General features: G+C 38.4%; 1 protein-coding gene across 2 annotated transcripts in view; it reads right to left on the reverse strand.

Annotated features, from left to right (window-relative positions):
- Positions 1–1,208: 1,208 nt before the first annotated feature.
- Positions 1,209–22,634, reverse strand: part of LOC135474945 (voltage-gated potassium channel subunit beta-2-like) — a 41,428-nt gene continuing 20,002 nt past the window's right edge. For both annotated transcript variants that reach the window (XM_064754640.1, XM_064754639.1), the window contains 12 exons: positions 17,591–17,628; positions 16,480–16,559; positions 11,441–11,485; positions 11,168–11,212; positions 9,744–9,787; positions 8,547–8,633; positions 7,677–7,762; positions 6,005–6,125; positions 5,031–5,125; positions 4,444–4,564; positions 3,845–3,933; positions 1,209–3,176 (listed from right to left, as the gene is read on the reverse strand). In XM_064754640.1, the coding sequence (XP_064610710.1) occupies positions 3,081–3,176; positions 3,845–3,933; positions 4,444–4,564; positions 5,031–5,125; positions 6,005–6,125; positions 7,677–7,762; positions 8,547–8,633; positions 9,744–9,787; positions 11,168–11,212; positions 11,441–11,485; positions 16,480–16,559; positions 17,591–17,628 (947 nt within the window). In that variant the 3' untranslated portion in view covers positions 1,209–3,080. The remainder of the gene's footprint in view (positions 3,177–3,844; positions 3,934–4,443; positions 4,565–5,030; positions 5,126–6,004; positions 6,126–7,676; positions 7,763–8,546; positions 8,634–9,743; positions 9,788–11,167; positions 11,213–11,440; positions 11,486–16,479; positions 16,560–17,590; positions 17,629–22,634) is intronic.

The following is a 22,634-nucleotide window of genomic DNA, read 5'->3' on the forward strand; positions in this document are numbered from 1 at the left end:
GTCTATCAGTCTGTCATATGAAGACAGTACTGTCAGTCAGCCTGTCTGTCAGCCTGTCATATGAAGACAGTACTGTGTACACATGTACATCACTGTACTGGCACACATGTACATCAGTCAGTCTGTCATATGAAGACAGTATTACATGTTCGTATAAGCCTGTCTGTCAGTATATCATATGAAGACAGTGCTATGCACAGGCCTGTCTGTCATATGAAGACAGTCCTATGTATAAGTCTGTCATATGAAGACAGTACTACATGTATGTATAAGCCTGTCTATCAGTCTATCATATGAAGACAGTACTGTGTATAAGCCTGTCTGTCAGCCTGTCATATGAAGACAGTACTACATGTTCGTATAAGCCTGTCTGTCAGTATATCATATGAAGACAGTGCTATGCATAGGCCTGTCTGTCATATGAAGACAATACTATGTATAAGTCTGTCATATGAAGACCGTACCACATGTATGTATAAGCCTGTATCATATGAAAACAGTACTGTGTATAAGCCTGTCTGTCAGCCTGTCATATGAAGACAGTATGATATACAAGCCTGTCCTATCAGTCTGTCATATGAAGACAGTACTATGTATAGGCCTGTCTGTCAGTCTGTCATATGAAGACAGTACAATATATAAGCCTGTCTATCAGTGTGTCATATGAAGACAGTACTGTCAGTCAGCCTGTCATATGAAGACAGTACTACATGTATGTATAAGCCTGTCTATTAGTCTGTCATATGAAGACAGTACTATGTATAGGCCTGTCTGTCAGTCTGTCATATGAAGACAGTACAATATATAAGCCTGTCTATCAGTGTGTCATATGAAGACAGTACCATGCATAGGCCTGTCTGTCAGCCTGTCATATGAAGGCAGTACCATGCATAGGCCTGTCTGTCAGCCTGTCATATGAAGGCAGTACCATGCATAGGCCTGTCTGTCAGCCTGTCATATGAAGGCAGTACCATGCATAGGCCTGTCTGTCAGCCTGTCATATGAAGGCAGTACCATGCATAGGCCTGTCTGTCAGCCTGTCATATGAAGGCAGTACCATGCATAGGCCTGTCTGTCAGTTTGTCATATGAAGGCAGTACCATGCAATAGGCCTGTCTGTCAGCCTGTCATATGAAGGCAGTACCATGCATAGGCCTCTCTGTCAGTTTGTCTTATGAAGGCAGTACCACGCATAGGCCTGTCTGTCAGCCTGTCTTTTACATTATTATTACAACAGCTACAGACCAGATTCGGGACAAGTTACTATGAAGTACAGAGAAATGGATGATCCTCCACAAAAAGAGCATACAGGTCAATCTAACAATGTGTGAAAAAAGATGCTGTAGTCATAACTAACATACAACTCACCAGTGGCCTGATCATTAAAAAATTAACATGTACCTGAAATTTGTATGGTCTAATTTCAATAATGCAAGTACAAATTACAAATGAATGGAGAAACAAATAATAGGTATTTGTATAGAGAAAAGTTGGATGGGGTAATGCTATAATATGTACATGTATAATGGTACACAATACATATACCTGTGGTATGAACAAGTACATGCTGACATTCTATACTGAACAAACATTAACTCACATACAAGGTTATGCATGCACAAGTACATGTACTTGTTTACAGAAATCCCATGAGAACTGATGAATGTAGAAAAAATGCTCAGTCCTAATCACAAATAGACATTCATGAAAGTTTTCGGAAAAAAATCTCTGCACATCAAATTCACCCCGAAGTATACAAGCTCGAAAAATGTGTCAAAATTGATCTTGTGTCAAGAGAAGATCCCATTTGTATATTTACAACAAGAGATTCGGAGTTTCTCCTCATACACGCTCTCAGAATCCATTCTAAAACAACGAGTATAGCTGTAACACCTATCTGGCTTACAGACAAAAAATGTCATAGTTTTTTTTTTTACCTCGAAGATTGAAAGCTTCACGGCCGGATAATTATCACACGTCCGGGGAACAACAGCATGAAATGAATTTGGGAGACGGCAGAATTGGGTTTATACCACTGACTGTCAGGTTTTTAGACACAACACCATGGTGCAGCAGGAACTGTAGTCTGCTAGTCATCCTAGCACGTGTACATGTTGTCGTAGTTGGTGGGAAAAGCTGGACTGGAATATTGTTAACAATGAAGAAGACTTCTCGTTGTCAATATTCAGCCAATACATACTTGCTGTACTGGCTGCCAAGAGGTACTGACTGTCACTGACTATTTCAAGCCACACAACTGTCACACAGTTTGAGTCAGGCAATGTCTCCACCTGAACAAAAAATGACACCTGAGCCTTCCTAACAGCAATATGCAGGTTTATGTTTTCACAGCCATATATGTAGAGGACCAATGTTTCATTTATGCATAGTACCTGCTGATGGAGGGCATACACATGGCATGCCTGTTCTGACATGTGCACAGGAACTTGCTGACTGCGACATCCTATTATCTAGATGGTGGGATCTACTGTGCGTGGTCTATTCAATGCGGGCAGGCTGAGTAGGTATGTATGGACAAGTCCTACAACTCAGGTACTCTTCCATCAGTACATCAGTTTCAAATTTATTGCTCTTAAAAGAAATTTCCCGCGCATTTTGCATGACGTCTGCTGATAGCGGTAGTTGCTTCATATAGCTGTGTCGTAAAAACCGTCTGCCTGTCTGGGGGGTGGGGGAATCATTCTGCCTAGATTTAAGTCTGGTAATATCGGGAACATCACTCACTGCTCTGGACACCTCTGCTGATAAAGCCATTCTCTTTCAGGAGAGATCTGAAGCTGTTGTGTTTCAAACTCTCCACTAGTTTTTGTTTTATAGTTCCTTTTCATTTATCCTTTAAATGACAATGCAGGGATTGTATCACATAAAACTGTGCCTCTGTAATAATGAATATTGTGGTTTTTGGAGTCGGTCTAATTTGAAGTTCTCACTGGTGCTGGCTGTGTTCTCGGCTGGGTGTGTAATTACTGGATGACGCATGGGGGCGTATTGCCCGCCCCTGCCTGTCCGTGGGACATGGTGGGCCGTGAGCTGTGTGAGGTGGAAGGTTTCGGTTCTAGTCACCTTTGCGGTGGCTCCCTTCGTATGACCGCGGGCTTGTTACCTAGGATCTTGTCCAGCTCACCCATGAGCACTGGCGTCAGTTTGGGCACATACTGTGGGAACATACAACAAGTATTTGTCAAAATCTGGAAAAAATGTTCATCTGGGATAGCTGGGAATGTGTTTTTGAAGGAAAAACATGTTGTCCCTCATATTCCTTCCACATTGTTCAACAACTCATAAATGTTTTTAAAAGAGGAATAAAAATAGCCCAATTCGGAAGAACTTGGACATCAGGCCACGAAGTTTTGGTGATACAGTGTACACAAGAGTTTTCACAGCCAAGTTTAACCTTAGAAAATAAGGGGGACACCAAAAAGTTAATCTGTACATGTTAACCTCATAGAGATTCTAAAAGGAAGAAAATTAGTAAAATGGTTTTAGAGATATTGTGTAGATATGACTGGTCTCAGAAACCTGGTAAATTTTTGAAGAAAATCAGTCAAGTATTTTTTTCGTAGATTTGGATGAACTCTGACCTTAGAAAGTAAGTGAACAGTCAGCTTCAAACAGCAAATTGTACTAAATAATGTCTGTAAAGGTCTAAATAAAACCACTATGAGTCTTCATGCACACATTTCAATTAATAACTGGCTTCAGTTATATGCTGACAAAAGTGTAGGGTTGGGTTGGTGGGTGGGGGTGGTTGGGGAGCAGACATATTTACAAACAGGTAGCAAGTTATTAGTTTGGGAGGAGGTCAGCCAACATGGGTTTATACCTGTAAGGCCTGTATGTTCTCATAGAGCTGGTCCACTGAGGAGGCCCCTAACATGACACACTGGACATTTTCATTCTTCAGGCACCATGCTGGAGTGGAGGCAAAAAAAGACATTCACCCATCAATGTATTTCATTAAGCATTCGTTTATTTATTTAATTACCAATATCCAAAATTCCTACAATCAATCAGATATCATGCAGCAGTCCAAATAATCTCACTACAAGTGACATTAGTTTCAGGCAGAGAAGAAGCTGTGTATTAACCTCTATGAAGATATCACACAACAAAACCACAGCTGCACACAACTACATTTTTGGGTATGCCAGGTATTTCTAAATTAATATTAATATTCAACCCTTCCTCACCAGAAGTTTGAGCTTGTACTGATACAATTAATCAACAGAAATTCAATTCAAAAGGTTTTGCCCCATAACATATGGAAATTATCCCCAGTACATATACTGTGCAAATATCAGAATGTGAGTACATTGTCTTGTGAACCTCTCTAACATCACACGATCATGATGAAACAGAAGTTTATAATAAAAGCATCTGAGGTTCATCATCAATGATTCAAGTATTTGTATGTGGACTTACCAATAGCCAATTGTGAGAGAGAACAGTTTAGCTTATCTGCGATGAGTGCTACTTCTCGCAGCTTGGCCTGCTGTCTTCTTCCCTCCTCGCTCAGTATCTTTTCCTTCAGCCAGCCATAACCCTACAACAGACAGAATTATGTTCCAATATCTTATCACATAATGCATATACTGTATGCATTGAGTGAATGATGCCAGTCAAGAATTTGGTTACTCACATGACCTTAGCCAGGACTGGAATCAACCAATATACCGCCCTTCACCTAATGTGGTAGTATGTTCAAGTCCAACTAAAGCTAAATGAAATTCAGCTGCTGATGTATTGGGAAGTTTGTCAGTTCATACCTGGAGAAGCCCAGTGCTCTGAGCAGAATAATCTCCAGTACGGCAGAAACAGACATACTTTTATACATGTATGTGCAACAGCCTTTAGCTTTTTCCTTAGTTCCTGACCTCAAATTTCTTCTGCATATTGAAAAGTCAACATTGCCATTACTCAGTTTCCATGGATTTGGTGTTTGGAGGCGTGAAAACTGTGAAAGTACAGTTTCTTCTTGCTACAAAACCTTGGTCTTGTGTATGCCTCACCTTCATGGCTGCCCTGGAGTAGATAGGAACCCCGTCATCATACTTCCCTGACAAAATACCACAAGCCAGGGGAGACCAGGTGATTGTACCAATACCTGCATTTAGAAGAAGAGAAGTGTTCACATGAACGATCTACATATACTAATTCATCACGAGAAGGGAGACAACTCAGAAACTTTTGAAGTCATGTGAATCCCTTCCACAGTGTTCTGCTGTTTGTAGAGGTTTAATCATGAATGCATGAACAGACGTTGCCATGCTATAATACAAAAAAGCCCTTTCAAGTAAATAATTGTTCAGTTCATGTGAAGGTTGCATTTCTCTGTTTGCGCATAAAAAGAGAAAAGGTTTTAAAGCTAGCCTGAAAGGGTTTCCTACAGTCTCTATAAAGGCAAACTTTCAAAAAAATTGTCACGTCGGCCATGCTGACAAATTGCATCAATTTGTTCTCAGAAGGGAGTTTGTTTGATAATAAGTCTAAAGAACAGCACTTCAAGGGGGATAATCCACCCTGTTCCCCTGTTTTGCTTAACACTGTCATCACTGACAATTATAACCAGTGCCTTGAAATGCTTCACCAAATTGCAGGGTTATGAGAACAAAAACTAAACTGTTAAACAGCTCTTTTCAGAAATGTCATGTGACAAGACATTATAATATCTAAAAAATGATGGTTTAACAATTATTTCTTCATCAATGTATCAAGATTCCTAAATGACTTGTCTTTATAGTCAGAAATTGTGGAAAACACATTTTAGAGAAAAATGCTGATGATCAGTTTCATGATAATGATATAATGCACACCCTTTTCAAACTGCTTGTTTGATATGCTTAACCTATTTTGCTTCACATATTTTCATTAGAATTTTGTGCAAAATATATAAAACAGAATCATTTTCAGACAACATATTTTGAGGTTAAGTAAATTTCTGAAATTTGACGGCCTGATACCTGAAGGAATTCGATGTACATACCTATTTTGTGATAGAGTTCTGGCATCTGAAGCTCCACCTTCTCTCTCTGAAACAGGTGATACTCTGCCTGCTCAGCGATTGGTGGGATGAGGTTAAACTGGCGAGCCACGGAATACGCCTCCTAAACACGGACACATCAAACAAAACGAGAGCTATTACACACAGTCTGACAGTATGACTTAATCTTGAAGATCTGTGGTTCCTCTCAAATACATGTCAGTGCAAATATGCTAAAGTGTTATTTTATACTGATCTTGTCTCTTTATGTTTGTTTTTATTGTCTATCATGTATGTGATCCACTTGTTTTCTGTTTCAGTGGCTAGTTTAACACTTAAAGGCATCATGTGCACAATTTTGATGCAATCCTTCACTTTTGAATATAGAAAAATAAATTATATATGTTCAGAACGGCTATCTTCACAAAGGGATTTTGTAACATGCCAGGTGATCCCATTTCCAATGGTCTGTATTTATTTTGAATAAATCCCAAGATAATTCTGTTCATTGTAAGTCATAAGTAAAGGGAATGAAAGAATAAATAAAAGAAAAATGGGGCAAAATCATCTAAATATAAAAATAAACGTACTTTGAAGTTTACTCTTGTGTTTACCTTTATGTTAGTTTGTTCGCCAAAAAACAAAAAGTTCATCTTCAGGTCATTTCTTTATAGCTCAACGCAAGTCAGAAAGATACAGAATCATTATTCCATTTTGGGAACAGGTTTATTCAAATGGTGAACTCGCTTTGTATATGGCATTATTTATAATGAATTTATTATCATTTCAAAAGAAGCCTTAAAACCTTTGTCAAAATATAATGTACGCAAGACAGCAGCCTATTCATATCTCCTGTGCTTCTAGGGCAAAGCTTAATTCATGATCACTGACTTATCTTTGCTTTATATTTCATGAAAGGTACGTATTCTTGCTGTTATTTTCAATCGGTTTCAAACAAAAATAAAACAGACCAAAATCTGACCTTTGTGTTTCATATATATAACATTTAAGCATATTTTCAGTCATATGCACCTGATCTGTGCGTACAGAGCACATGTGGCTGAACCTATGTGACACTTACAGAGAGTTCTGCCTCATGAAAAAATAACCCACACAAACAACAGATGATTTCCTGACTGGCAAACACTCCATGTTGATGGTGTAACTCTCGCTAGTGATGTACATTTATGTTTTAATTTTAACTCATACCCAAGGATATTTCCCTTATATAACGACAGTAAACATTATGGTGTGAGGAAACTGGACAGCACCCAGGGGAAACCCAAGACCATCCACTGGTTGCTGTCAGATCTTTCCAAGTACGACTGGAGAGAAAGCCAGCATGAGCTGGACTTGAACTCACAGCAAATGCATGGGTGAAACTAGTAATGTACATTAACATGGAATAATAGATGTACATGTGTGTGAGAACAGCATCCGTACATTTTCTGCAAGACAATTTTTATCTCCCTTTACAATAAATCAATAGGGGTTCCAAGCTGTATCTTGAAAACCATATAATCGTCTGCTATTACAGAAAAGAACAAACATTACAAAATATCAAGCAATATTGGCTTTAATCCTGCCAATGTCCAATTGTTTCATGCATGTCAGAATACAGTTGTATTTAAATTGAATAAATAAATCCAATGCTTCCTGATTATCCTCCTCTCACCATGATCTCCATTGGGCTCCACCTGGATGTTCCCCAGTACATGGCCCAGCCTTGGTTGATACAGTGAGTGAAAGCTCTCACAATCTCTGTCATAAATACATAACACACAGGTATGATGGTCACTGCCGCTACATGTAGTTAGCAGGCTTTGTTCAGCTCAGCATTGCAAAGACAATGTGTACATGTATACCAATAGTTTCTAAATACTTCATACTGTAAATCTTTCAACATTTAAAGCACTTTTTCTCAGTGGAATTTATACATACAATTTTTACCAAAATAGCCACAAAAATAATTTGTCACCAAAGATGCAAGCTTCATAAACCTGTGCAGATGTTTTCTCTACATCTCACAGTTCTCTCAGAATGTTTCATGAAACTGGTCGCAGTGAAGGTTAAACAGGTGAGGAATTAGGATGGTGACTGCCTGAACAATCAGAGGATACCTGAACAATCAGAGGATACCTGAACAATCAGAGGATACCTAATAGGGTAGACCAGTGAAGTGCCACAATATTACACACAGAGCATACAGGGTGATTCATTCTTATATTTACATATTTATCTGATTGATGTTTATAACTGTGTTAATGCTGTATTCAAAAACCTTTCCCTGGTATGACAGAGGTCAGGCTTATGGGAGAAGAAACCAGGGTGCCCAGACTAAACCGTCATGTACAGGGTCAATTCCTCAACTATCAAGGTTACCCACCTGGTTACCTCCCCTCCATCACAGAGTATCAAACCTATACAAACTGTTGCTTGACATTTTTGGACAATAGGCCTCCGGCAGATCATACTTCATGAATTGGTTAACTAGCCAGAGCCAAGTCGAGGTACAACATTTGTCATTTTTTTGGGCAGCTCTTACCTTCCATGGGGGTGTGAGGATCAGGTTTGTTAGCAAACACAACATCAACATACTCCAGCTGTAGGCGCTCCAGGGAAGCTTTCAGACCTAGCAATACCAATAAAGGTGAAGATCTGTATCAGCATCCTTAAAACTTTACAAACAAACACCCAACAACATCAAAAGTCTTCTAGCATTGACTGATTATTGTTAACTGTCATACGTTAAGAAGAATTTTTACCGTAATAAAACTGCTATCAGTTATGTGAAAGGAGGACAAAACTTTCCTCTGTGCGACTTACATGTCATATTTATAACAGATGAATATAAACACACATACATTTTGCTAACATAACATACTCACATAAAGCCTCTCACCACTGCGGTCACTGTGAGTTCAAGTGCAGCTCACGCTGGCTTCCTCTCCAGACGTACGTGGGAAGGTCTGCCAGCAACCTATGGATGGTTGTGGGTTTCCCCTGGGCTGTGCCCAGTTTCCTCACACCATAATGCTGGTCAACGTCATATAAGTGAAATATTCTTAAGTACAGCGTACAACACCAATCAAATAAATTAAATAACAAACCACCTTTAAATAAAGTATGCAAGTCCATACTGAAAAGTATGGATCTAAAAGTCCATTTTATGCAGAATCCAAATGTGATTTTTACTACTCTTTTACACTTTTCTGTTTCACATTGTACCATATTGGACAAGCCAACATCATTTCCTGTAAGTTGCTAAATATACTCTGATTGCTATATTTCTACGTTTAACATGAACATGCATGTATATGTAATACTGCATCTATACCTGTATTTAATCTGGAAATATAAGAGTTCGTTAAGCAGCCAAAAAAAATCAAAAACAATCTGTCACAATGCTCTGCCTAATTGTATGCAATACGGCTCAAATAAAATCGGACTTTTACATCAATATTTTCCGTAGTTTATACACTGTTAAAAAAAGGAAAAAAACTCTACTTGAATTTTGCATAAAAAGATTATGAATAATGCATACTTTATTTAAAAGTGGTCTCTATATTTAGCTTCCCATAACTCTTCCAAATAAGATTTATGTGAAGACTTTCAAATGTCAGTTGAGTAAAAGTGAATTTTTAGTAAATTAAACTTTGGCTCTGAGTGCAAATGCATGCTGGGTGTTGTAGAATCGCTGGAGTATCTTCATTAAAAAGTCCGCAAAGTTTTCTATAAATACCTTCAATGATGTGTTTCCTGGATAGCCCTTTCTCTGTCTCAGCTCTGTCAAAAAACAAAGATGGAATTTGTTGATAACTGGATCCTCAATTCCGTAACTTAAACTAATTAGGTGCATTTTCAACATATCCGTACATACACAGGTGTTTGAATGTCTGGCTACAGATTGTCACAAAGCTGAAGTCTTGGGATACAAAATGTAACCAATATTTAAAAAATTGGAGATAGATAACACCATCAAACAGGTGATATTAGTCTCATTGGGGAAGACATGATGTACTGACAACCTTTCCCACATGTGATGTACATGTATATTAATGACAACCTTTCCCCACGTGCAATGTACACGTGGTGTACATGCATATCAATGACAACCTTTCCCATGTGTGACGTACACACATATTAATACAACCTTTCCCACATCTGATGTACATGCATATTAATGACAATCTTTCCCACTTGTGATTTGCACGTGTGATGTACATGTATATTAATGACAACCTTTCCCGCGTGTGATGTACATGCATATTAATGACAACCTTTCCTACGTGTGATGTACATGCATATTAATGAACCCCTTTCCCATGTGTGATGTACATGCATATTAATGACAACCTTTCCTACGTGTGATGTACATGCATATTAATGACAACCTTTCCCACATGCGATGTACATGCATATTAATGACAACCTTTCCCACGTGTAATGTACATGTATATTAATGACAGCCTTTCCCACGTGTGATGTACACGTATATTAATGTACATGCATATTAATGACAACCTTTCCCACATGTGATGTACATGTATATTAATGACAATCTTTTCCACATGTGATGTACACACATATTAATGACAACCTTTCCTACATGTGATGTACACGTATATTAATGACAACCTTTCCCACGTGTAATGTACATGTATATTAATGACAGCCTTTCCCACGTGTGATGTACACGTATATTAATGACAACCTTTCCCACATGTAATGTACATGCATATTAATGACAACCTTTCCCACATGTGATGTACATGTATATTAATGACAACCTTTCCCACCTGTGATGTACGCGTATATTAATGACAACCTTTCCCATGTGTGAAGTACATGTATAAGCACTACATCCACGAACGACAGAGTGGACAAATGGCCACATTAGCGATGAGAGTTTTTCAGAGACCCTGTATGGGCATTTACTGCCAAAACTATAGAGGGACTTTTCTGTGCACAATAAAGTTCCCTGGGCCCCTCAAAATAACTTCTACTTCTGACATGAGGTTCTCAGCAGTTTTTTTCCTCTGGAAAGGATCAGGTACAGGTACCAGCCTTTTCAGTATTGATGTTTTATACACCCACTTATTTCTGAAACAGAAAGTGGTGGAGACAGAGTCAGGAATACTGACCCATTCCACATCATAAACTCACTTGCCACCCCAGTAGATCTTTGTTGACACGATGTAGCTGGAACGTCTGGAAGAAACAATATAAACACATGTAGTAACATAGAGGATAGGTGGAAGAATACACAGTAGCATGCTGGACAATTACGATGAAGGCCAACACCAGCTCAACTCTTCATACCGGAACACTGATTTCATCCATGATTATCATGAGAGTGGCAACTATTTGCTCCAACGGCTCATTACATAATAGGCCAACTTTTTCTTTACTCTGAATGCAAACAGAATCTATACCAACCTCCAAGCCTTCTTCTTCAAGACTTTACCAAGAACAGTCTCAGCTCTGCAAAATAAACACAAAAGGAAATAAAGAACAGTCAATAAGTCAAAGTAGTAATGTTAGTAGGTTCCTTTATAAAATGATTGAGAAAACAGGGTCATCCCACATATATTACATCTTACATCTGAATGTTGGAGAAAAAAATCTCATTCATTAAGGGTGCATTATTCATTGCAATACAATGACGTTTACTAAAATACTAGAAGGCTTTGAAATCCACCCAACATGCAACGTAAGATTCTTTTGAAACAAAGCAAATTTTCATCTATTAAATACATATACAGGATTCTGTGTTGATCACATTGACTGTTGACACACACATGTACATTATACATCAAATATCTAGTGCAGCCTTCAAGTTTTCCTTGATTGTATGAAAGGGCTTACAATGTAAATTATACTCTACTACAGCTTCTCTCTAACTTCAGAAAATAAAATACATCTACAAAACTCATTAAGTTGTGAGCAGTTGAACTATTCATCTTGATAAGAAATTACACAAGCTCAAATGATGAGTTCTGCCACTTTACTGAAGAAGAGGGATAAGGGAGAAGATCTGTTAAAAAGCACTTTACAATACAAACTTTGCTGGTATAAAGTGTATAATTTCCCAAATAAATCCCAATAAATAGCTATGTAAACAATGTCCATAAATATGGAAGTATTGAAAACTTATGCAATTTTTCACAATTTTTTACATTCTTGCTTCCACTTTGCCAATGAAATTTGTACTTGTAACTCTAATGATACACTCAACTGTGCGGTATATGATGAGAGAAAGTGGCTTCATTCAGGCACTCTTAATGTTCTTTACCCATAAACACATCTATGATATCAATGAAAAATTAATGAATACTATATAAACACAGCTCAAATAGGCAAACATCCATATGCTGTGAATCACGAAAATTATTAGAGAATTTACAGCATCAGCTGGCTGAACTTTGTAGGAATGATCCACGAATTCCTGCCTTCCTGACAGGCAGGCATGCAACAATAGAATACATATACCTGTAAGTATACTATACACACTACCAATGTCAAGTTTACCAAGCACATACTATATATACCTGTACCATGTAGCTGTACACAGTAACAACTTCATGTTTACCAAGCACATACTATATATACCTGTACATGTAGCTGTACGCAGTAACAATTTCATGTTTACCAAGCACATACTATATATACCTGTACATGTAGCTGTACACAGTAACAACTTCATGTTTACCAAGCACATATCTATATATACCTCTACATGTAGCTGTACACAGTAACAATTTCATGTTTACCAAGCACATACTATATATACCTCTACATGTAAGCTGTACACAGTAACAAATTCATGTTTACCAAGCACAATACTATATATACCTCTACATGTAACTGTACACAGTAACAATTTCATGTTTACCGAGCACATACTATATATTCCTGTACATGTAGCTGTACACAGTAACAACTTCATGTTTACCAAGCACATACTATATATACCTGTACATGTAGCTGTACACAGTAACAATTTCATGTTTACCAAGCGCATACTATATATACCTGTACATGTAGCTGTACACAGTAACAATTTCATGTTTACCAAGCACATACTATATATACCTCTACATGTAACTGTACACAGTAACAACTTCATGTTTACCAAGCACATACTATATATACCTCTACATGTAGCTGTACACAGTAACAACTTCATGTTTACCAAGCACATACTATATATACCTGTACATGTAGCTGTACACAGTAACAACTTCATGTTTACCAAGCACATACTATATATTCCTGTACATGTAGTTGTACACAGTAACAATTTCATGTTTACCAAGCACATACTATATATTCCTGTACATGTAGCTGTACACAGTAACAATTTCATGTTTACCAAGCACATACTATATATACCTCTACATGTAGCTGTACACAGCAACAATTTCATGTTTACCAAGCACATACTATATATACCTCTACATGTAGCTGTACACAGTAACAACTTCATGTTTACCGAGCACATACTATATATACCTGTACATGTAGCTGTACAAAGCAACAATTTCATGTTTACCAAGCACATACTATATATTCCTGTACATGTAGCTGTACACAGTAACAATTTCATGTTTACCAAGCACATACTATATATACCTCTACATGTAGCTGTACACAGTAACAATTTCATGTTTACCAAGCACATACTATATATACCTCTACATGTAGCTGTACACAGCAACAATTTCATGTTTACCAAGCACATACTATATATACCCCTACATGTAACTGTACACAGTAACAATTTCATGTTTACCAAGCACATACTATATATACCTCTACATGTAGCTGTACACAGCAACAATTTCATGTTTACCAAGCACATACTATATATTCCTGTACATGTAGCTGTACACAGTAACAACTTCATGTTTACCAAGCACATACTATATATACCTGTACATGTAGCTGTACACAGTAACAACTTCATGTTTACCAAGCACATACTATATATACCTGTACATGTAGCTGTACACAGCAACAATTTCATGTTTACCAAGCACATACTATATATACCTGTACATGTAGCTGTACACAGCAACAATTTCATGTTTACCAAGCACATACTATATATACCTGTACATGTAGCTGTACACACTAACAACTTCATGTTTACCGAACACATACTATATATACCTGTACATGTAGCTATACACAGTAACAACTTCATGTTTACCAAGCACATACTATATATACCTCTACATGTAGCTGTACACAGTAACAACTTCATGTTTACCAAGCACATACTATATATACCTCTACATGTAGCTGTACACAGCAACATTTTCATGTTTACCAAGCACATACTATATATACCTCTACATGTAGCTGTACACAGCAACATTTTCATGTTTACCAAGCACATACTATATACACCTGTACATGCAGCTGTACACAGTAACAATTTCATGTTTACCAAGCACATACTATATCTACCTGTACATGTAGCTGTACACAGTAACAACTTCATGTTTACCAAGCACATACTATACATACCTCTACATGTAACTGTACACAGTAACAATTTCATGTTTACCAAGCACATACTATATATACCTCTACATGTAGCTGTACACAGCAACAATTTCATGTTTACCAAGCACATACTATATATACCTCTACATGTAGCTGTACACAGTAACAAATTCATGTTTACCAAGCACATACTATATATTCCTGTACATGTAGCTGTACACAGTAACAACTTCATGTTTACCAAGCACATACTATATATACCTGTACATGTAGCTGTACACAGCAACAATTTCATGTTTACCAAGCACATACTATATATACCTGTACATGTAGCTGTACACAGCAACAACTTCATGTTTACCAAGCACATACTATATATACCTGTACATGTAGCTGTACACACTAACAACTTCATGTTTACCGAACACATACTATATATACCTGTACATGTAGCTGTACACAGCAACAACTTCATGTTTACCGAGCACATACTATATATACCTGTACATGTAGCTGTACACAGCAACAATTTCATGTTTACCAAGCACATACTATATATACCTGTACATAGCTGTACTAGTAGACAATGCCATCACTCAATACATGTTTCTTTGCATATCTCTCCTCTTTGGCAGGTGAAATGCGATCTACATTGTACTTTTGGTATGACAGAACTCGGCACTAAATCTCCAAGTAATCACAGGTATCTCTACGATATGAAGCCAAGCCAACTTAAAGTACCTGTACATATACACAGGTGTTGGAGATCAGCCTAGGGTTGGCTCTCCTACATTTAGATCTGTAGCCTCACTGTAGCTTCATGTATAAGTCAGTACATGTATTTACTTCAGGTACCAGTTCTACGCTAGGCTTGACAGTGTACATTTATATCCAGCCTGAAATGCATCCAACCTGTTTAGAACAGTGTACCCTTCTACCTCAAATTAACGTCCGTATTATTAGTGAGCTGCTGCTGTTACCAGATGCGGATAACACATTGGTGAAGGCTCAATGCTATATTGTCTTAACTGATGAGCTCTGAATGGAGAATGGGAAATTTCTCACTTAGAAAGTGGCAGTACTTTTGTGCCACTGTCCTTCACCAGATACCTGACACACCTCCTGGCCTAAAGCTCATAAAACAACATGCAGAAGGCTACTGTGGAGTAGAATGTATATAATTTTGTAACTTAATTCAGATTTGATTGAAAAAAATATTACATGTACAAATGACCTGTAATACGTGACTTATATGAAAAGTATAAACTCCATACCGGAGTCTCAGTCAGTTTTGAAATACACTGGAAGTTTTTATTGGGATGTTTACAGCAGTGTTTTGTGGTTTAGGTAGAGTAAAAAGCTGGCTCCTAGACAAGATTCCATGCTCTGATCTCCATTACCCCTAGTAATGGGGAAAGACAACAAATCTCTCTCATACTGAAGGCCAAGATACAAGGATCTAGGGTCCAGTGGGACCTACCTGTCAATCACTTGGCGATTGACATTTGGGGCTAAACTAAGCAGAATAAGAACCAAGGGAGATACCCAACATTACTATGTCAATTGGGTTACCATTCCCAACATTCATAAAAATGACATTTACGGTATAAACCTTCATTGTGTAATATTGTATTTATTATTTATATTTTGACAATTTCTTTACTTTGTGTATACTAACAAAGTAAGCCATGTTTTCAGGTGTAGGCCTCTACAGACTTGTACATGAAAACTTGTACGAGGTTCTGTGATGTCCTCTTCTGTGATGTATTGTGCTGCCATCCCACTAAGCTCAGCTTCGAACGTCATGAAAAAACAAGTGTCTTTTTCTGACGTCAATTCGCCTGGGTGTAAAATATCAAAATGTAATAAGAAAAGTGAAATAAGACTTGTATCACTGAGAAGAAACATTTTGAAATGTCTCTGTATTCATCCAAACTCAGATTACACATCAGTGATGCACTTACTTGCCAGCCGCGTAAACTTCCGCAGTATCAAAGTAATTGATTCCACTCTCATATGCCAGGGTCAAAATCTCCTCAGCCATCTGTGGAAGAAATCAGCTGCTGGTAAAAATACTCAGTGAGCAACATTGGGGGCTGGATTATGCGCTATTTTATATGACTATACGTATTTGGTCACAAAACTAACTCACATGATCCTAGTTGTAACTGTTTGTACCAGCGTCATGTCCACTGTAGGTAAGACTGTCAAAATTGAATCTGTGTGAGCTACCTAAGTTTGTTTCAGACACACCATAGATATAACAGTAAAGGTTTATTGTTTGTTTATTTTATTGATTGGTGTTTTACGCCGTACTCAAGAATATTTCACTTATATGACAGCGGCCAGCATTATGGTGGGTGGAAACCGGGCACAGCCAGGGGGAAACCCACGACCATCCACAGGTTGCTAGCAGACCTTCCCACTTACGGCCGGAGAGGAAGCCAGCATGAGCTGGACTTGAACTCACAGCGACCGCATTGGTGAGAGATTCCTGGGTCATTATGCTGCGCTAGCCTGCTAACCAACTGAGCCACGGAGGCCCATTGAGGCTCAATGAATTGAAGACAAACTTCTATGTACTGCCATCATGTCCATGCCAAAGTAAAATGTTTGATGCCCAAAAAACTGTCTAATACTTGTTCAAAATTAGATTTTGCCTTACAAATATGAAAAAGGAAGATCTAAGAGCTTTTACTGGCCATACAAACAAATATGTGAATGATTTTCATGTATGCAATGCGATCATTATGAGCTCAAGGCCAGGTAATGCTTGCTTCCTCTCTGTGTTAAGTTGGAAGGTCTGTCAGCAGCCTGCTGATGGTTTCCCCCAAGCCCTGTTTTCCTCCCACCATAATGCTGGGCACTGTTGTATAAGTGAAATAGTCTTGACTACAGTGTAAAACACCAATGAAATAAATAAATAAATATATGCACAGAAGTGTACAAATTTGTGCAATATAATGGAGCCAGTTTTCAACCAGCAACTGAGCCGCCATTGCCTGACAGGTCAGATGGACAACAGACTGCCTTCTTTTAGCCTCCACAGCTGGGGGTCTCACACCAGTACCTTACCTCATCTGTGATCTGGGCCCCAAATGTCACCCATGTTCCTGCAAATAAACCATGGACATGTCAATATCTAAAGAGACCCAATGAGCTGAACAGAAACATACCACAGTACCAACAGGGTTGGTAGAAATGCCACTAGAAAATGAACATGGACTGACATCTGTGTTTTAACTCTAAACAAAACTTCCAGATTTGTTATTTTCAGATTTTCATTGCCTGAAAAATTGAAGTGATTAAAATCTAAATCCAATGAGTGCATTTTTTGGTAAGTTTGGTATGTAAAAATGCACTTTCAGAAGCACATGGTGGTCTTTTGATGATAGGAAATGAATCAAACCTCACACAAAAGTGGCTGTATCAGATGGATGAATCGATCAGAATCAATCAAAATACGTAAACTGAAAATACTATACTGTAAGTGAAATACAGTAATTGTCAGTGATCTTTATACATGTACATCATTGTTTTCTTCACCATAAATGTGATCTCAATGGCCCTGGGGAACGGAATCACTGTAGCAGTTATAATACAGGTAATACATGTGTCGGAATCACATCATGAATATGAGCCTTGAAATTGGTGAGGTTTGTGGGTGAAGGGATGCTCACCTGTGCATTCTGAGGCTTATGGGTGAAGGGAAGCTCACCTGTGCATTCTGAGGCTTATGGGTGAAGGGAAGCTCACCTGTGCATTCTGAGGCTTATGGGTGAAGGGAAGCTCACCTGTGCATTCTGAGGCTTATGGGTGAAGGGAAGCTCACCTGTGCATTCTGAGGCTTATGGGTGAAGGGAAGCTCACCTGTGCATTCTGAGGCTTATGGGTGAAGGGAAGCTCACCTGTGCATTCTGAGGCTTATGGGTGAAGGGAAGCTCACCTGTGCATTCTGAGGCTTATGGGTGAAGGGATGCTCACCTGTGCATTCTGAGGCTTATCGGTGAAGGGAAGCTCATTTCTGGATTATGAGGTTTGTGGGTGAAGGGAAGCTCACCTCTGCATTATGAGGTTTGTGGGTGAAGGGAAGCTCACCTCTGCATTATGAGGTTTGTGGGTGAAGGGAAGCTCATCGAGTGCCGGCAGTTAGCCACGCACCTCTGCATTATGAGGTTTGTGGGTGAAGGGATGCTCATCGAGTGCCGGCAGTAAGCCATACACCTCTGCATTATGAGGTTTGTGGGTGGTGGGAAGGTCATCGAGTGCTCGCAGTAAGCCACCCACCTCGGCATTTTGAGGATTATGAGTGAAGGGAAGCCAAGCGAGTGCTGGTAGTAAGCCACCCACCTCGGCATTTTGTTGCATATACTGTGAGTTCTGTTAAGACAACTGTAACTGCATGAATGTACAGAATGGTAAAAATTAACTTGTCACTGCTCAACATCTCCATACATGTATGGTCCATATCATGTTCATAGTATTCTTCCTCAGGGAGGTTCTTAAAATAACCAGCATTAACAATATGCCTTAATACAAGTGTACAAATTCCAATGCTGTTGTCTTGTATCTGTCCCGCACGTATGCATGTATCAGGCCATGGAACACACACCTCTACACGCACATGTAATCACATCAGAGGTAGCCTACCTCCAGCATTATAACACAGATCATTACACTACCCATAATAACCACGCTCATAAATGGCATTGTGTCATTAGTTATTGTTGTTGTTGTCTTTGCTCACATATGCTTATACTGGTACTTGATTTTTTTATTTCCTGTGCACTCCAAAGCTTCGACAAAAGTTACATATACATGTCTGATATTGTGTTAATGATTTGGCTTAGGCCAGCAATTAACCTCCAGTATCACTCTGTTGTGCCTGTTAGTTTGTTAGATGTGTAACAGCTAGATGAAGGCTATTATACAATGTACCAGGCTTTGTGTGTATGTAATGTGCAACACTTTGAACAGGGTCGGCAGATGTCCCACAACAACTATGCTGTAATGAGGCACAGATGCAATCTTCCTGACTATTAATCGTGAGAAATTCATTAAAATTATCTTGATGAATTGGCCTCATTTCATGTTCACATCACACTGATTACCCTGGCGAACCATTTGGCAAAAACACGGCTGTTCTATTCCTTACATACAATGTACGCATACATGGAGTTGTAAATTGGTTTCTACACTGTAAAGAATGCATGATGCTGCATTTAAAACTGCATGGCGTTTAAAGTCAGGATGTTTGTAATGCAGGAAACTGCATGCAGTGAAAGGCAGACTGATCCCCATGTAATTACAAATCAATAAATACATCAAAGAGCTTTAACTACACCTGTCCATACATTTACATCCACAGTACATTAACCGTAAAGGTACACTACATTGTATCTTAACATACCAGGAGAGACTAGTGTGTGAAATGAAACCATCATGTCCAGGGTGGTGTAAGCTGGAAACTTAACATGTAACAATTGATGGGGATGAAGATTTAATTGTTCCACTCCCACACTGTATCCATGTATTCACTCTATAAAAAACTGCACATAACATTGTCGTATTTCCACACGTACATGTGTCTGAAATAATTCAGCGCATGAGCCATTCTCAAACTGCCATGATGCCAACTGTACACTCTAAATTTCTCCACAAGAATATGTAGTAAAATGTACATGTAAGTATACTATGCAGCAAATCCATGTAATAACAATTAACGTTGTTGTGTCTTATTCGCACACAATTTACATGGCAATGTCTGACTCCGTAGTCTATACCTGATGACCATGGACATGTACTAACACTGCTGTTAACTTGGTCATTGAGAGGTAACTAGCCTTATCGATCAGCGCTTGGCTGGCATACACCATGGACTGACTGAACACCAGGGTCTAATATTCAGTGGCAAATATGCACGTACATGTAGGTACTACTGGTACATGTGCCATGTACATCTGCATGTGTATATACAGTCACACGTGTACCTACGGCCACCTGTAATCAGCGTCCATCTGCCGTAAGCTGCCACTCTCTGCCGCAGCCAAACAATTTTCCATGTTAAACGCCTTGTAATATGGGGGTACCTATCCAACGCGTTCAGCGGCCAATATATTTTGCCACCAAATTCTATATCAGCCTGTCCTGAGCGGCCAAGACTTTCAAAAGTAATGACTGCCGCATCAAACATTCAAAAATTTCAAAAAGATGACCACCCGACTTCAATACTTTTTGTAGTAATTAAAAGTTATAACCTGCCACTCTGTGATGAGAAGTTAAGTTTAAAAATTATTGGTCAATAGCAGTGAACTCTATTGTTCCTTAATCAGCCTAGCTGGTTACTGTCCAGACGCCCCTGCACTGTGGCAGTGAATTAGCTCCATGCTGAGGTCCCCGCTATGGAATGCAGAAAACAGCGGGCAAACTCAGATATAATCTGACCTCCTGTGGTTCCTCCCATGAATGGTTTCTTTGACAAATTATCTGGCTTGCTTTGCCATTATCTTTGCAGGCTGGTGCTGTGTTTTCATTTTGCATGACCAAATATTGCCTGTAATGGAGAAATTGATTTTCCTCACTCACTGTACATGTTGTTGTTGCTGTTGTTTCACGGGTAATGGCTAAGATGATTTAACATCTCAGCAGTCTGCCATTTACAGTCCAAAACTTTGTTAGAATAGTCATTTATAGCTACGTAGGCCAAACTAGCACATGGCTTTTTAAGGCTTGACAATGACGGGAAGAAAGTTCTCCTGTCATGCGTGCTCTCACCTGAAACTCTTTCTGTAATCGCCTGTTAAATGCATGAAGTCCATAGGTCTACCCCACAAAACTTGAAATTATTGAGTTATTATTTTATTACAATTGTTATATTTATATGAATTTTATGTAGATGAACAGATTAGTACTTTAACAATTATGTATAAGATTATTATTTCCTGAAACTTAATTCAGCTGTGATTTGGCTTGGTCTTCACAACCTGTCTTATGTGGCCAACTGTCATATGCGGCCACTTTTTACTTGTCCCTTCACTGACCGCATACAACAGGTTTGACTGTATGTAAATAATATATGTTTTTTAAATTCCCTTATTTAGGATAAATATATTGCACCTGAAGTTTAGCCTGTAAAAATGCACTGTCAGATGCACATATAAGATTTTCTGATTAGAAATAACCACAACCTCTTACGTACTTAAGAACATATGTCCTAAATCTTCAACTTTTCGCATGTGAAAGAGCAACTTTTTTAATTTGATTTTAGTGACAAAACTACAATTATCTTGGCAAATTTCAGGTCTATTCACAAAAGTTCATCAGTCTATGTACGCAGAATAAAGCCTCCAGAATACACATGAGTGTACTGTCACATTAAGCTGATTACACTGTAGGATTTGATGTTTACATTTGTTTACACACATGTAATTTAGATATAACAGGTGGTTAAGTCTTTTGTCTCCACCTATATTATGCCCCAGCAAACCTCACACCATGCTTCCTACAATGTGTTAGTCAGATAAGCCAGCTAATTAACCACACTCATTTGAAATAGAGTCACAAACTTTAATATAAATACAAGCAACAAAGGCAGGAATTTTTTTACAGAAAATCATGGTTATGTTGAGAATTACAGAGGTGAGATAACACCACTTTGAAATAATGACACATATACATGTACTCTGAAATGGGCATTTACAGAAGAGAAAAAAGGAATTTCTGCCAATGGTGGAAGAATTTTTTTTTGACCTTTCTTTAACATGCCAAATATTGACTGTGACTTGGCTCTTGCAAGGTATATCAAACTGGCCCAAAGCTCTGGTCACACTTTAACCATGAAATCAATTTATATCAAATTTTATGTTGGCCATTTCTTGTGTGCACTGAAGTTGGTGGAGTTGAAACTGTTACAAAAGGTGTGCACTGAGAAGTGCAATACTCTGTCACATCACATGCCTATTGTCAAAGTACTATGTGTCTGCATAAAAGACAGTGTGTTGAAATCATATGTGCATGTTTGTTTTCTAACTGTCATGGCTTTTTGATCCATTCTTATGCACAAGGTGCAAGTCTATTTTTATATGGGTGGTGGCATGCAAATGCCTAGAAGACAGTCAGC

Source organism: Liolophura sinensis, chromosome 9 (genome assembly GCF_032854445.1).
Source record: "Liolophura sinensis isolate JHLJ2023 chromosome 9, CUHK_Ljap_v2, whole genome shotgun sequence".
In the NCBI taxonomy this organism is placed as follows: domain Eukaryota; kingdom Metazoa; phylum Mollusca; class Polyplacophora; order Chitonida; family Chitonidae; genus Liolophura; species Liolophura sinensis.